This window comes from Aythya fuligula, chromosome 1 (assembly GCF_009819795.1).
Source record: "Aythya fuligula isolate bAytFul2 chromosome 1, bAytFul2.pri, whole genome shotgun sequence".
NCBI lineage: Eukaryota > Metazoa > Chordata > Aves > Anseriformes > Anatidae > Aythya > Aythya fuligula.
Genome location: NC_045559.1, coordinates 153,529,755 through 153,547,587, shown reverse-complemented (window position 1 = coordinate 153,547,587; position 17,833 = coordinate 153,529,755). Strand labels below are relative to the sequence as shown.

The 17,833-nt window shown below is 43.0% G+C and overlaps 1 protein-coding gene across 1 annotated transcript; it reads right to left on the bottom strand.

The window, feature by feature from the left end:
* Positions 1 to 206: 206 nt before the first annotated feature.
* DCT (dopachrome tautomerase) lies at positions 207 to 16,769 on the bottom strand. Its single transcript, XM_032204365.1, has 8 exons — positions 16,469 to 16,769; positions 10,634 to 10,933; positions 7,689 to 7,789; positions 6,478 to 6,644; positions 3,964 to 4,143; positions 3,734 to 3,869; positions 1,811 to 2,012; positions 207 to 388 (listed from the first exon to the last, which is right to left on the bottom strand). Exons 1-8 carry the CDS (start codon positions 16,767 to 16,769, stop codon positions 207 to 209), a joined length of 1,569 nt encoding a protein of 522 aa, XP_032060256.1.
* Positions 16,770 to 17,833: the final 1,064 nt, after the last annotated feature.

The following is a 17,833-nucleotide window of genomic DNA, read 5'->3' as shown; positions in this document are numbered from 1 at the left end:
AAACCCTGGACTGTCTTGGCCCTTGCACATATGCACCCAGAGACTTTGTATATCACAATTCACAAGATAACTGGAAAACTAAATGAGAACAATGTAGTCAGCTGCCAAAGGTGTGTGTGATAAAGTTAGCTAAACTCAGCTAAGATCTGAATAAATCAATCAAGGTCATTTCCTACAAGAATAAGCAAGGAAACGAAGCAAGGGCACTAGGCTTCTCCCATGTACTTTTTGGGGCTGAAGCTCACATTCACAAGTGGTTCAAAACCTTTTCTTTGCCTTCGGTGCTGGAAAAGTACAAGCAGCAGAATGAGTATGGCCAAAGCTATAAAGGCTCCTCCAATCGTAGATCCAATCTTGACAGCCCATGCTTGGGTTTCTTCAAGTGAACCTGGAAATATGAAAAGTCTGGAGTGAGGGCAGCCCAAAACTTAATTTCTCAACTTGCTTGGAACGAAGCAAATATCCCACAGCCTGGTCATTACTATTAGTTGTGTGGCTAAGAGACCCAGTGGTGTCCACACGGGATGCACCTTGTAACCAACACGCATACCAGAACCAGAGATGTTTCCTGCCAGAGAAGTCTACAGCTGAATTTCAGCTCCAACCTTTCAAACAAAGTGTAGAGAATGGGAAAGATGCACAGTTGGAAGACTTCACAGTGAGCTAGTAATTTATTCATGTGGGAGTGGAGAAGCAGCAGAATCACAAGATGCCTTTGTTCCTCTCTGGGTAAGCCATTCCCAGGGGACAGCAACATTTCTAAAGCAGGAGCACAGACACTAGTCCAGGGAGAGGAAAACTGAATCTCCATAAAAGGGAAAGTTTCCCCTTTTTCAGGGAAATTCTGGGGCCACCCCTGAGAAAAGCGCTACCAAGGCAGCTAGCACATCTCCACAAGCCAAGGTTTCCCTGCATGAATGCAGCTTAAGGATGAGGGTTTCAATCTGTTGCAGTCTGTAGGCTTTTAAACAGTTTCCACAGATTAAAACCACAGATACACAGTAAATACTTAGAAGAAAATTCTGGCCACATAGGTCAGATAAAAACCTACTGCTTCTTGAGGGAATAGTGAGTTGGAGAAAGAAACTGCTCAGATTTAATCTTTGGTAAAGCAGCTTTCCTTACACTTTTACCTTCTATAAATATTTGCAGCTTGTGTTTCATATTTTGGATTTTGTGCATAAATACTTTGGTTTGAGGGGGAGAGAGGTGTGGAGATTGTCTTTATCTGATATGTGTCAAAGGTAATTTCAAATGAATACACAAACCCTTAGGCATATCACACTGAAAGGCATGGAAAATCTTTAAAATCAGGGTTTTATACTACAAAGCACCCAGATACATCTCTCCAAGAGATCCAGAGATTATCAGAGTGCATCTCTAATGGGTTTCATGGGACAACATAATTCAGCGCCCTGTGCAAAACAGGTATTTTCTAGTGACCTGCATTAGCCGTACAAGCTCTCTGGCAGAGTGCCTGACCTCTGACAGGTTAAAGGATTGTAACAGACATCAGCAGTCCTGGGGAGAGGAGCCAAAATCAAAGCCTCCTTAGCCCCAAAGGAGCATTGCTGTCAGTGCCGGAGCAGTTCAAGCTCATGCATTTTGCTGCAGAGCAGGAAAAAACTAACTATATACATTCTTTTAATTACCACAGCTTATCTGGTGAGTTGTAACTACCTAAGCTACACAATGGAATTGCTAATGACCAGATGAACAGACCCATGCTTTTGTGAGCAGTGCATTATTTTCCAGATATCTGTGTCACTGAAATCTTGAGCTATCTCATCTCTTGGTCTCTGAGACATACCTGGCAGGTCAATGGCATAGGTGTAGCCAAGCTGCTCCGCAGTTTGGAAGAGTTGGTCATTGGTCACAGGAGGGAAAAAAGGGACCATATTGTACAGTCTGTTGTGACCGATGGGGGCCAGCTCCTCAGGCCAGGCATTGTCAGGGGGGTTAAACCGCTTCATCCACTCATCAAAGATGGCATCAGTGAAGGAGTGAAGAACCTGAAAATTCAGGCATAGATAGGCACACGTGTTTATTAAGCTCTTTCTGGACTCAAAAGGTTTTAAAGCGGTTCCCCAGTTCAAAGCATGTCTTGAGAAAACCATATGAGTGATAAGAAGTGTAGAAGGTGCAGAGACACTCATGACCTGAGAGCTGGCAGACATGACCTAAGGTTGCAGCCTCCCCTTCACAAACACAACAGTTGTGTCACCTGAGGTCACAATGGGGCTCATGCTGTCACTCGGAGTCCTGGGGATGCTGAAATTCTGCCTGCCACTTCCCAGGCTGGGGACCAGCCGACACAGTTCCTGAAGGACCCACCAGCTCACATGTTCCCCCACCAGAGAGACAGCAGCAGCATGGGGGTAAATACACTCTCACCTACGGTGGCAGCAGCTTTTAAAAGAGAGAGAGGAGGGTAATCTAATTCAGGTGGGATTTACAAAATGGGAAACCAGAAAAAATTGTGAGAGTCGAGTAAATTAATCTTCTTCATGAGACATTTTGCTATATACTTTCTTGTTGCTGTACTGTATAGCGAGCTCTTCCTCTGGACAGTTTGGTATCATCTGGCAGTGAATAGGCAGGTCCTACCTCTCACTTGAGGGCCCACTGAGTTTATTCAGGTAAACGTACCTCTCAAACCTATTTTTCTCTCTCTCATCTTAACATGAAGAAGAAATAACAGGAAATTTGATTCCTTCATCCTCATTTTATAGTATGTCACCAGCTCCACATCTCCAGGTACCCACAAATTGATCCTGTCCAGTGAGCTTATCAGTCTATAAAACACTAATACAGACAGTTGTCTTCAAGTTGAGTTCAGACAACTAGTATAATTGGTTGGCGCTATTTAATTTCTGGTGTGCTTACATTTTTCATGTGCTATCCTGAAAGAAAATTAGAAACTATCTTATTGAAAATAATCCTTCATATAAAATTATAGAGTAGTGAAGCAAAGATTGGACTGTCTAAGTAGGAATTCATGTAGGAATTCAAGAATTATGAAGGAAATAAACTAGAGAACCACTACATAAGTATTTGGGATAATTTCCCCAACAGAAGACTGCAACCTTAAAATAAAGGTAAGAAAGAAAGAAATTGTATTAGAATTTCTCTATATAATCACCATTGTTTAATCTAACAAAGAGGAAAAGAAATTGGCATGAATTTATTAGATAAGGAAGACATGTAGCAGTCAGCTGCTGGCTTTTTATTTGCACATAGCTGTTCATGCTGCTCACTGCACTGCAGTACTGTACTAACACAGCAGTGAAATCACGTTAGTTCTACTCCCCAAGTGACCCTGAAATTAGATGTGCTTCATGTTAGATAGTGAAGTTTGAAACAAAGAAACAAACTCAGTCTACTGCTCTAAAATAATTAACCCAATTTTCAGGTTTTTCTTGTTGCTGTAAGACTTCTGGTAAAAGACGTTAAATTTAGATACCACCTAATGAAAGAATTCAGGGCAGCGTGACTTGGAATAGCAGCTTTTCTCCCTAGAAACTTATTTTATGTCTCACAAATCACCCTGAGATTTCTTCCATCTTTATTTGACCATCACACAAGTGTGGCAGAGTTCAAGAACAGAGTATTTTTATATTTAAAAGACTCATTTTTATGGGATTCATTTTACTTCCATTTCTGTTAATCTCTGGTGAGATAGCTGCCTTGGAGCCACAGCCACTGACATTTTTCTTGGGGGAAAAGGCCATACCACAAAGATGGGATCATTGGCAGCTGCATGAGGGAGAACACTGGTCCCATTCAGGAAAGAGTGAGCCAAATTATGGAGGCTTAGCATCGGCGAGTTCAGGGCTCCCTCTGGTTTATTGAAGCCTTCCAGTGCATTCCTGTGGACAGGTGAAAGGTGCAATTAGTAACCATATTTTGCTGATGGACGCACAAATGAAAAATACCCATGACCCAGCTGGCTCTAGGACAAACCTGAAGCTGAAACTGGAATTGCGGAAAAATGGGGGGCTGTCGAACTCCTGCAGGGAAAGGCACCTCCTGACATCTTCCACAGTGGGCAACTGCTCGCCCGAGTTCCTCTGCGGCCTCCGCCGCAGTGGCCCCTCGTCACTCCCGTTGCACAGTGTCACCAGGCGGTTGTAATCATCCAAGCTGAGTGTGAAACAGAAAGAGGCACAAGTTAGGGAAAGGTGGTGAAGCCAGGCTTGTAGGCTTTTTTTCATGTAGCATAAAAGACAAACAGGTTGACCAGTCAGGTTGTGAGGTATCCTTGGAGATCTTCAAAAGCCACTAGGACATGGTCCTGGGCAACCTGCTCTGGATGGCCCTGCTGTAGCATGGGGTGGATCAGATGAGCTCCATAGGTTCCTGCCAACCTCAACCATGCTGTGATGCTGTGATTCTGGGGCCCCAGCTGCAGGTGCGAGAGAGCAGAGCTTAGGGACAGACACCCCATGGGGAAGCACAGTTCACCTCCCATTGAATGGAAGCTGAAGTTATTGCTGAACTGCCAGTCCTGAACAACGACAATTTTTTTCTAACTCAATAAAAAGCAAAAAAGCAGAAAAGTCCCACTGTGGGTTGTGGTAGAGAAAAGCAATATATGACACAAAACTGATTTTCAGTTTCCATCCTTCATCCCTTTTAGAAGAAAAGCAACTGCAATGCATTGCACCTTCTTTTTCAGGACCTCAATGACAGTCTGCTGTTGCAGGGGCTGCCTACTAGTTAGTGAGGGGAAACTCTCTAGTATTAGGAACAGGAAGAGGGACAGAGGACGAGAAAAATGTAACACTCAGGAAAAAAAAAATCTGTGTTATTTAACAAAAAATGGATTTTTCATAAACTCCTTCTCTCTTTAACTTTAGCAAGGCAAAAATTTACTCATTCCAGTTTCCAAGAAAAAAAAAAAAAAATCTTAGAGAAAAAGTAGGGACCAGGGTTAAAGCCAACTGGTGCCTTTAAAGCTAGAAATTCAAGTAGCACTTTAGATACCCAGATAAAGAGACTTTCCTGTAAAGCCTTGAGCTCTCAGTACCTTCATCTGGCTGGCTCCACACTGCCCCAGATCTGACTGGAGCTGATACGAGCATTAGAACTGGCAGCATCCTATGTCATACTGCCCCGGTCCTGGGCATGAACACATCATCAAAGCCCTGCACTTAAACAAATCAATATATGCCTACTAATAGCTGGCAGCAAGAATGTTGCTATCTTTATGTTCTTTCCTGTGTGAAGTCTTGGCCACTTCAAGGTCAGTCACTGAATCAAAATCACAGAATGGCTTGGGTTAGAAGAGACCTTAAAAATCACCTCATTACAACCCTCTTCCATGGGCAGGGACACCTCCCATCACACCGGGCTGCCCAAAGCCCCATCCAGCCTGGCCATGAGCACCTCCAGGGATGGGGCACCACAGATTCTGTGGGCAACCTGCACCAGTGCCTCACCACTCTCATAGTAAAGAAGAAGACAAAGAGTCCCTCCCCAGCTTTCCTGTAGGCCCTCTTTTGTTATTAGAAGACCACCATAAAGCCTCCAAGGAGCCTTCTCTTCTCCAGGATGAAAAACCCCAACTCCCTCAGCCTGTCTTCATAGGAGAGGTGCTCCAGCCCTCTGAGCATCCTCATTGCCCTTCTTTGTACTCATTCTCACACTTCCATGTTCTTCTTGTGCTGGGGGACTTCAGAGTTGAATGTAGCACTCCAGGTGGGGTCTCACAGGAACAGAGTAGAGGAGCAGAATCACCTCCCTTGACCTGCTGGCCATGCTTCTTTTGATACAGCCCAGGATAAGGCTGGCTTTCTGTGCTGCAAGTGCACATTGCTGGCTCATATTCAGTTTTTCTTTAACCAACATCCCAAAGTCCTTCTCTGCAGGGCTGCTCTCTATCCACTCGTTGTCCAGCCTTCATTCACGTTTGGGATTACCCCAGTTCGGGTGGTCCCCAATACAGACCACATTGCTGAAAAAGATGTTAAATAGTACCCGTCCCAGTACAGACCCCTTAGGGACACCACTCATCACTGGTCTCCACCTGGACATCAATCCATTGACTGCAACTCTTTGAATGCAACCATCCAGACAATTCTTTACCTACTGAGTGGTTCATACATCAAATCCATGTCTCTCCATTTTAGACAGGACAGTGCCAAATGCTTTTCACAAGTCCAGGTAGGTGATGTTAGTTGCTCTTCCCTTCTGCTGTAATTCCATCACTGAGGGCGAACAATTTGTCAGGCCTTTAGTGAAGTCATGGTGGCTGTCACTAATCATCTGTGTTTTCCATGTGTTAGCAAAGTTTTGAGGAGTCCCACAATTTCCAGGAGTGCTATAGTTTCCATAGTTCCCAAAGCCACTCTAAATATATCAGAGTTAGGATCTCACCCTATACAAGGAAACAGATTTCTCAGCCCACCTCTTACTTTCTATAATGCCAAAACAAGATTTGGTCAGTACACAGGCTTGCCCTAGGTATTCCAGTACCTGTTACAAACTATTTGCCACCGGGAGAATCTGGAATTCAGGCTGATTAGCCCCAGGTCATCTGGCCGCGATGCTCCAAAGAGCTGGTCTGTGCACACATCACACACATTTCTACCCGTGGCAAAGTCCCAGTAGGGCAGTGCGAAGGAGTCATTGCCCAGCAGTCGCTGCAATGGACAGAAACACATTAGTGGAGAATCACCTTCAAAGGAAAGAGAAAGAAATTGATTCCTGTGAGTCATCGCTGGGCATCCTGTATTCTGCTTTGCACTTGAAGGCAACTACACACACTTCATAGTGCTGCTCCAACTGCTTTCAAAAGACTGGGGCGTTGAGCAAGTCCTAGCAAAGACATTATAACTGGTTAATCTACTGTTAGATTGCCCTTTTTTTTGGCCATGTTAGCTCTTGTACCAACTGAGAGACTGAGCAGGAAAGCAGAAGCAGAGATTAACTGAGCCTTAAACAACTAAGAGGCTTTCTGATTGATGCAAGTGGGTAATGGGTAAAATTGCGTGTGTGGTTTGCTTTTATTCCAGCAAGGCTAGCCCTGGGGAAGAATCTGAATTTGTACTAATAGAGGAATACAGTGTATTTGCTTGTATTTGCTTGTTAGATACAATTTCATGCAAGAAAGATCCTGCAATTATTTAGACACCAACCATGTTCATTAGAGATCTGCAAGGCTGACATACAGCAACACTGTTAATGCAGAAATACTGCAAATGGAAACAAGTCAGTGCTTGGGCAACTGACTGCCGGGTACATTAATGTATATTTATTTAAAATATCTACACCTAAATATAGGAAAATATAGAATCTATAACATGGTGTATTTAAAGAGGGTAATATTTGGTGTTGCCTTCCAGCTTGCTGTCTGCTTTCCAGCAGACATTATTAACAGGTTTTACATGTAAGTGTTTCTTTGATTTTATTAATGAATTGTGCTAATTCGTATCTTCTGCTCTCTGTTGTAAAAAAGAAAAATCTCCAATATAACCTTCACGTCGTTGTTCACAGTAAGAAACTGTGAACTGTATCAAAAACATTAATTTCCCTTTAGATAAAAAGGATCAGTGAGCAAACACTCTTGAGAGTTTGTGAAAGAATCAGTCCTAGGAAATAACTTATCCTAGGCTGAAGCAACAAAGACGTGCAGTGCAGCAGAAGAGAGAAGCTGTATGAGGAAAGGAAGAAGCTGTTTAGCTAACCTGCAGGTCTCTCTCCAGCAACAGCAAATGGTACCTATGCCAAGTCACAAAGGCAGGTCCTTGATGGGAGAAATCAATAGCTGTGAAGGGACGGCCTGGCCCTACAAAGGGAAGATAAAATAAGCACTTCAGCACCAAATGAAGCCAGAAATAAAGACAGCGCCTTCTTCTGTTGCCCTCAGCTGAGTTACATAAAAACCTGCAGCTCTGCACCTTTGCAAAGAGCACACAGATCAGAAGCTGCAACACTTACAGGGGACAAGTGAAACTCCTCTGAGGATACTGACTTCAGTGCTTCCCAAAACTTCACACTCCCCAAAAAGTTGGATATTGTGCAAGTTTCTTCACATTTTTACAGATCTTTTTAAGAAACTGTCTTACTGTCAAAAATCTTAGCTACTTGCTAACATGTACCACTTTGTCTCATTCTCTTGTTCAACAGCAGGACTTACACAGTGTACCTATCAAGAGAAACTCAACACTTCCCATAACCTGCCAACAGCAATTCAATATGTCCTTTGCCACTTTTCTTCAAATCCTGATTGTTATTTCTCTTCAGGCTTCTGCTAGTTCCCACTGCAGAAGCTAGTGAGGGAGACAGCTAAAGCAATGAGAGGTTTCTGCAGTGATTCACAAGGAGGAGAAGCAGGAATCTGGGAAGGGAAATTTGGTGGTGTTAAGCTTTTTGCTACAGTCCTGGCCACTTTTTCCCTTACTGTACATGAGAACCTCAGCAAAAGAGCTACCCCCACAATTTCAACAATCCTCAGTAAATTCTCATGGTATTTTTTTTCCAAAAGTGTAATGACAAAATAGTTCCTTCTTAGTTTAGCTCACTGATTTCACCTCCTTTTCTTTTCTTTTTTTTTTCAGATAAATTCTTATCTTAGCAAAAACATGCTATTTGATGCAACATAGCTGAACCCTTAGTGAAAGAAAATGCAAAGCTGCCTGTAATGCCTTAATGCATGTTTTGTACCTAAATATTATTTTCCAAGCAGATCATAAAGGCTAGTCACATTTTTTGAATTAAATCTCATTCTAGATTTCAGGAGAAATTCAGACTGTTTCATTCTATAAATCCAATGAATTTAGGGGTTTCTCCTGAGGTTCACTAATAAACCTAATCTTATTTCCTTGCAGGACTACATAATTTTGTAGTGTCCAACAGGCTAAAATAGCTGTAGTCATAAAGAAAAAAAAAAAAAGGAAAAAAGAAAAAGAGGCAGAACAAAAAACTGCTTCCACAAGAACAGGTCCTCAGGCATCAGCTGTTTGATCTGACAGCACAGGTTCCCACCCTGATGTTTCTCAGAATACAGAATGCTTCACAGTGTCTGAGTGACAGTATTGGAGGTGAGCAACTCTCTCAGAAGAGTTTTTGATTGACATCTGTCTGATACAGCATATGTTTCTGAATATGATAATCCAGCAGGTTTTTAAAGTATACATTTTTAAGCTGAAAAAATCTTCATAAAGAACACACACAATGGAAATGTCTTTAGATGGGTACTTGGTTCAGAAAGATTGAAAAGATTTTCTAATTAGTCCCCTAATTTCTACTCAAAATTAACCCGCTTGTCTCCTTGCTCAAGCCATCACAGACATGGAAATACAAATTTATGGATCTCTACAAAGACAAATTAGTTATCATTCATGGTTTTATTTTTAACAAGAAATATTTCAGACACTTATCAATTCTGCAATAAGGGTTTCAGCAAAATACCACATACAAAATCTGCTTCAAATCCCGCCTGCATTTCCTTGATGTAACCAACCTAATACACTCCCATCCTAATTTTGATATCCAATCATCTGACCTTTCCCATATTTGTCTTTAAAACAGCATTTGGAGAAGAGCAACACAGTGGGAGAAACTACACCATACACATGAGAAATAAGACACTGAAAGACGAGGGGCCTCAAACCACATTTGGATTTGCTTATTGCTTCAGCAAGCTTTAACCCACATGTGGGTTTATTTATCTCTGCAGCAGCAGTGAAAGTTGCTTCTTCCCTTTTCCACATGACTGTACCATTGCCTGAAGGACCTTTGCTCTTGGTAGGCCAGAGAAAGCTTCATTCAGTCCTGTAAAATGGGACAGTGTCAGAAAGGGAAATGAGAAAACCAGATGCGGGGTAGAAGATACCCTCTAGCAAGAAGGTAAATGTGGGTAAATTTCACGGGCTGTCTCACTCAGATGGAGACACTTGAATGCTAAATTCCACAGCCTGCATGTAGCTCTGCTGGGTAGAAAAGCCATACTGCTGCCTCTTCCTGAGGGACCAGGGCTCTGTGAAATGGGGCCGGCATAAATACTTCAGTCTAGAAGAGCCATGAGGACTAGGAATCCTGATTTGGGAGAAAGTGTGGAGATGATAGATGCCTAAACATCTAACCTAGTTAGTTTTTAAAAGCTATCTGTGGTTGTTCAGGCAAATCCCACCCTTAGTGACTTGCTGAAGGCCACAGAAAGCAGTAGCACTCCAGTCCCCAAAATCTGGATGGTCTCTGCCTTCACCATTGCAGAGCCTCCTTCCCACTGCTCCTGCATCTACCTTATACTCTAGACTGGGAATGTCTTTTTGAAAGGGATCACTGCCTGACCATGCTTTGGTTCACCCAAGAGAGTAACCTGGGAGCCCGTAAACTGCCTGCCTGTCAGATAGAAGAGACATCAAAGTGCAGCTGGTGTGCACTCTGATGCCTGGGGGAGTTCAGTCACCGGGACCAGACTGCAACAGGTCTGAAGCAGGTCTGAACTGCCCCCAAATGCAGATGTCCACCAGATCCCCAGCACCAAATATTTTACTGCAGAGACCTCTTACTGGGCTTCACTGCTTGCTAAAGTATCCCAGCTGTATTAAACATACTTACCCTTGTTCAGCAATACTTTTTATCCTCTCCTTTACCTGCAAAGCCCTTGGGTAAGAAAAGCACTAACCTAGTAGTGTGTCTCTGACTGAGTAGTAATGAAGCCAGACAAAGTAGTTATAAATGCTACAATTGGCAATTTGCGGTTCCTCTCCAGTGGGACCAAGCAGACTTATCCGGTGCTGAGTTGTAATTACATAGTCTGGGTGAATGGTAGTCTTTGCACGGTCTAGAGCATCGAAGAACTGCTCCCTCTCCTCTGCTGTCAAGGAATGGATGTTCTTCCTGACAACTGGCGGCTTCCTGACATTGCAGTCGGGGCCAGTCCAGCCAAATTTGCAGTCACCACAGTTGTAGCCAGCAAAGTTTCCTGAATAAAGAGGGAGAGAGCAGTCATGAAAACATGAAATGGAGAGAACTAACAGTAAAATGCAGAAGAATTATGAATCATCTTTCTTTTTCCCCAGACATTTCAATTCCTGGAAGGGACAGCAGCTGAGCAGACTGGCAGCTCTGCCAACTGGTTAACTAGAAGGATGGCTCGCTTCCCAGAGCCACGGCAGGGCCAAGAATCACACTCAGCTGGTTGGGGAGGCTAAGCACTGGATAATGGGCTTGATGCCCCAAGGCGCTAAGAGCTCCATGAAGCCTTCAGGCATGTGAGGAGTCTCACTGAACAGAGAGTTAAGCACTTCAGGTTAAGCAGGTGATTAAATGCTTTGCTTGATTGGCCCTCAAGTACTCCCAGACTTCCAGGATTAAACCCAAAAAACAGCTCACATGGATATTTAAACACAGAGAAAGATCCCCAAACAAAACAAAACAAATGCAATAAATAAATAAATAAATAAATATAATGAATAAATAAATATACTAAATAAATAAAAAAATAAGCAGTTCTTTTAAGGGCAAAGCCCAGGGAACACCAATGTCCATTCACAGTGTATCTGGCAACCAGCACAGCCCAGGACATGCACCAGAGGTGCTGCCAGTCACACTTTAAGCATTACTAAATAGCGTTGAAATTAGAGCCTGAGAAATAGGGTGACACTGTCATTTCTCGCTGGCACCATTCCTTAGGCAAGTAATCGGGTCCACTCCAGGCTATCAACTCAGATCCCCTGACATGGTGGAAGAGACCAGGGGGACGGAGCTCGCTTTAAGCACAGCACAGGCACCATGGCCTCCTGCCCGCTGTGGCAGGGCGCCAGAAGCAGCAGAAAGGCCCCACTGCAGCTCCCAGACCTGTGCTGGGGGACAGGGCCATGACCACTCTGTCAGCACACGTCTGTGAAGTTTGCGAAGCAGTGGTGTGGGATAATGGGCATTGCTGCCCGGGGCAAGCAGGGCATAGAGAGACAAACAGGGCTCCTCTGGGATCTCCCCTCCTTTCTCCAGAACATGCACTGAGACTCTTTGTGACCCCACGTACACACAAACACTCCACAAAGACCATACCAACCCTCTTCCAAAGTGCCATAAAACCTCACTGCTCCCCACACATCTGTGCTGCCACACCCAGGATGAGCCTGGGGCTAATACGGAAACTGGGAAGTGGCTTGTGAAGAGCTCCTGGACTAGCAGACATCCCTAGGCCATAGGCATGAGACTGTGAGTAAAACAATGGATAACACTAAAGATTTCAGATTGTCAGGGGCTGTAGGGCTTATTATGAATTTCAAAGATCCCCAAGGTTACAAGGGAGGCTGTGTAGCTTAGGGCCTGTTACCCGTCAGGCTGTGTAGCTAATGGCTAGCTCTAGGATGAGGGATGCTGAGCTGTAAACATATGTGACAGACACTAGGAGGTTGTGAGGGTGCTTAACTACAGGTTCAGAGAGTTTGTGGCTACTTCAGAGGCAATGAGATCAATAAGCTATCATGAAGCTTAGGCCCAGCTTAAGGACTACAAGAGTGAAGACTTCAACCAGGTCTTGGATTGTGCGAAGCCTGATGGCATATCACGAGGAGAGTTTATGGCTTACCTTCCTTCCCCATGTTTTCTTTAAACACTTCTATAAAAGACGCACTAATAGTTCAGTACACATCTATATGCCAATCTCAGAAAGTGGTGGGAAAAAAAAATATTAACAATAATTATTTTTAACTTCTCAGTGAACTCAGACTATGTCATATAAACATCATGATCTGTACTAGCAACCACATGACTGACTGCAGTAGTCTTTTCACAATAATCTTCTGTAGTGTTTTTTGTTTTTTGTTTTAGGTGTTGCAACAGATCTGTATCCCATTACTACAACTTTATCCTTTAGAACTCAAAATAGCATTTAGTTCATGTCTTCTTAATCAGTATTCTTCTAAACCAAATTGAACTATCCAACTGCAATACTTTTTTATTTTTTTATTTAGCCACAAGTGTCCATTTTCAGGGTCTATTAAATCAGTACACCCAACATTTTGCCTAATTCAACACGTACAGCTTGTATGCGATAAGTACAACATGTACAAATGACCATATTCCCTTTCACATATTATAGCACTCTGTCAGAAACTGTCATTAGGCCATTGCAGTTTAAGAATTAATATTAGGTTGACTGAAATGAATTGCAGAATGCACATAATGGATTCAAAACTGAAATTAGACAGGAACTAAACATTCTTTGTTACCTCCCGGCTACATTCAAGCCATAACCACAGCTTTTTTCTAGAGATATTTTTGTTGCTAACAACACATTGCATGAAACATACAGCAAGCAGCATCCTGACAACAGCCTTACAATTGTATTCTTGATCATGGCTTTTTGTAAAAAAATGGAAGTAAAGCTGGATCTTTCTGTTTTACTAATATTATTCTGTTGCATTTGTCTCTGCTTAAGGAAAGACATTATTGTCTGTTAAAGCCTAAAAATTGAAAGGAAATGCTTTGTCTGTTTGTCTCTTTTCCGCAGAAAAATTAAATGAATTAAAAACTATAAAAATAATCTGGCCCCATGCTAACTAACCAATTACCACTGTTGGTTTGTGTTTGGGATTTTCATTTTTTCAGAAATGTTCAGCACCCAGACCTAGGTGGAGATGACTTTCAGAAATTTTTCCTCAATTAACAGCTACAGCATATGGCCAAATTTTCCTTCATCTTTATCAAGTTTCTAGCAAAATTCAAATTGAGCACTTACTGCAAGAAATCTAGCATCCCCATATGGAAAATACAGGCTCCTCTTCCTCTGAGCTCCTCCAGGCTTCCTACCATACGGCCACCAGCTATGAGACATGTTTAAATGGTGCTATCTAAACAAATGTGAAAAGCTACACAGGAGTTGCAGTTTCCATAGCTATTGCTTATGCTACATTTGAACAATAAATTAAATGGTGACAAGATAGCACTGGAACGCAGTTGTTTATATTGTTAAAACTTTAGACAGAGCCTTGGCATGGTCTGTCCAGGAACCATTTCAGATAGGTGGTCTGCACACAAAGTTCATTCAATAAGATGCTTTAATAGTACAGATGTGCACTGTTCCACGTCCCTTCAAATGAGGATATTTAATTTACTGTGATGGGTACCATAACCATAGATGCCTAATGAAAAACACACATCATACCATTTAAAACTCTGGTGTGCAGACAGACAACCAGTGCAAAACAGTTTTATACACATATATATATATACATACACCAATAGACACAGACTCACAATCACCACCAATGTAAATACATCAACTCTAATTCAAACCTCATTCAGTCATTAATTAACTTTTAGCATTATTCTAGAAATGCCTTTGCATGAAGCATCAAGCTGACCACAGCAGAAGCAAGCCCAGGAAACCTTTCTTAAAATCATCTTTAAGGCTGCCACCTTAATGTTTTGTCACTGGTATGTTTAGAAAACGAAGACTGCAAGGAGAATGAAGTATACAACAAGGAATATATGAGAGAGAGAAAGAGGGAAAGAGAGAGAAGGAGAGAGTAGAAGCAGAATGAAACAGATTTAAAAAGCTGATATCAGACAGCTCAGCAGAAGGAAGGCAGTGAGAGACTACCCGACATTACAGCTGTGTAACCTAGGACGCAGACCAGCAAATATCAAATGATGGTATTTACCTTTATTTGGACAAACAAATTAATCTCTGCCCACACTGCTCCCCACTTCACTCACAGGTTTTAATGCCCTAACTACACAGACTTCATAAATATTATTATATGCCCACATGCTTTGGCGCTCTTCCGACTTGGGATCTGTGCCTAAATGTGATGCCTGAGTTTAGTTTTAGAGGTATGTAAGAATCTTTAAAATGAAAAAAAAAAAAAAAAAAAAAAAAAAAAAAAAAACGAAAAAAAAAAACATATATATATCCATTTTTTTTGTAAAGTGTCTGGAAAAGTACTTCCACACAAGCATTTGAAATCTAGTCAAAGCAAGAGATAAAATTTGATTTATAGCTTATTGTCTGTTGCTATTGTTTCAGACAAACCTCAATAACACCATCTATCCACTTAAGTCATCTGCCACCACCTCTCTGCTTTCAGTTCATAACAGCATTGCAAAACTTAACCTCATGGACTGAAATCTTCTGCTATGTGTCTTTCTCAGATTGATTTGGGCTTTTCTGATAGCAAGGGCCAAAGTGTATTTTAGATAAAATAGGTCAGCTATTTCTAAGAATCATATTGAAGGAAAGTAGGCTATTCTTAATACGTTGGACACTTCAAACAACATTATATATCCAACAAGAAATGCCAGGCTGCATTTGAAATCCATCTAGCAGGTACTGTCAGTGCTGGAGACATGCTTTTTAAATGGGGATAATATTGGTAGTAGGGGCACGACTGGTCCAGATGAGTCTTGGAGGTCTCTTCCAACCTTAATGTTTCTGTGATTCTAGGACTCCTGACACCACACCCTGCCAGCCCTGCAGAGAGCCAGGGCTGAGGTTGGGCTCCTGCTCATTTTAACCCTCCTTAAACAAGGGCTGCTCTTGAAAAAAAAAAAGGACCTGCCTCCTCACCTTGCCGTGACCTCACCTTCCTATTCCTTTCCTGGTCCCTAGTACAGGAAAACCTGTCCATTTGGGCTGGGTTAGCTTTCAAGCATATCAGCTCCCTGATTCATTTTGCCTCCCAGTGGGTGAAGTCAAAGGAAAAAGACAGGGTGGCCTCTTCGGCAGTCATGCAATGCTGAACACAGCACTGAAATGTCTAAAACTCTGTGGAAGAAGGGTGATGAAGGACTACAGGAACAACTTTAGGGACAGAAAGGAAAGCCCAAAAGACTACATAAGAGAAAATGTTTTTGTTGTTGTTGTTGTTGTTGTTGTTTTAAGAGAAAACGCTCTTGAACTGAAAGCCCTGTACAGTACTATCGGGGCTTGGCCATAAAGATGACAGCATTTTTAGGAAAGTGATAATTCTCAAAGCTTTCTAAGAATCATAGAATCATTTAGGTTAGAAAAGACCTTCAAGATCATCAAAACCAACAACCTAACACTACCAAGTCCTCCACTGACCCGTGTCCCTTACTACCACATCCACATGTTTTTAAAATACCTCCAGTGACAGGGAATCCACCACGTCCCTGGGCAGCCTGTTCCAATGCTTGACTGCTTTCTCTGTGAAGAAATTCTTCCCCACATCCAAGTCAAACCTCCCCTGGTGCAACCTGAGGCCATTGTCTCACGTCCTATCACTTGTCATCTAGGAAAAGAGACCAACACCCTCCTTGCTGCAGCCTCCTTTCAGGTAGCTGTAGAGGGCAACAAGGTCTCCCCTCAGCCTCGTTTTCTGCAGACTGAACTGCCCCATTTCCCTCAGCCACTCCTCATATGTCTTGGGTACTAGTCCCTTTGCCAGCTTCTTGATGTCTTATGCCATCTGGGATGTTTCTGGCCTTCACAAAACAGCTAGCAGACACATTCATCCCCATCCCCTCACCTCACGGCTGCACTCACCTGTGCACCAACAGCTCTCGTTGAAGAACTTGAGGGGCCACCATTCCCGGTCATCCACATTTCGAAGAGTGTAGGGGCCACTCCAGGGCTGAGTGTCCACCTGTACCCCCTGGCAGCGTCCTCTGCCCTGCAGGGACCCACACACATTGCCTGGCTCCGGCCCCAAGGCCGGGCAGCAGCGCTTTGACCGAATGGCCTCCACCGTCATGCAGACACGGGGGAACTGTGCCTCTGCCCCACGGGGACAACAGCAGCTCAGGCAGCTCAGCACAGCCCAAAAAAGCCACCTCAGGGCACCCATTGCTGCTGGGTGCAGCCTGGACCCGAGGGAGGGGAGCACAGAGCTCTCCTCTGTGGGACAACCTGGCCTGGCAGCAGCTCCCCTGGGATAATCGCTCTCACTGCTGAGGATGCTGGTGTCGGGTGTTTGTTTAATCCTGGTCTCTAATTGCCTTGAATGTGGTTCAAAAGCCAGGAGCTTTGGCTCAGCAGTGCCTGCCCAACAGCCACAGCTTTGAGCGGGGCTTATATCGAGGTTGGGAGAAGCCCTCATTAGAGGGATTAGCACGGCACAAATCCTCGTGTTTTGCACATGACATCAAGGGCAGAAAAGACGCCAGCGTGAGAGCAAGTCCTGAGGGCTCTGGCGGCTTGTCAAGAGGGTGAATGCCTCGGATTTATTTCCCCAGGACTTGTCGGTCTTTCATGCACTTTGAGAAATTGATGGTCTTGTTTTAGCTGAGGTGGCTGGAGAAACAGATTTATTTTTTTTAATCACAACCCTGTAAACAGATGATAAAAAGAAGGGGAAAAACCTTCTTTTTTTAGTTCATTCACTGCTAGATAACACTTTCCATGAAAGCAGTATCTGTAGAAAATGAACTGGAAGTACAGAGAACATAGGTACATCATCAACAAAAATTAATAAAACTGGGAGTAATAGCCTGGGATGGAGACTCCATCTGCTGACTAAAGAATTCCAATGCCTGCACCGTAAATATTTTAGTGGCAAGTGGAGAAGGATTCATTTCTTAGTAGCCTTTTTGCATTTAAAATAAATTATTTAATTGTTTTTAAAGGGTGAGTGGTACTTGTCTGCTCTCTAATCCTTTCTCCGTCATTACACCAGAGATCGTTATGGGGCTGGTCTGGCTGCTAGACTTTCAGAACGGTCACAGCTGAGCATTTGTTATCCACCTGGCAGGAGACAGCCTGTAAGATCAATACACGTACGAGACATGCAGACAAGTGGTTTTGTTCAGAACATAGACAAAAATGGCTTTAAAAAGCTGCTAGCTAGCAAGCAGCAGTTCTTGCCCACGATGCAACTCCTGTGCTACAGGAAGAAAATGAATAAATCAAAAC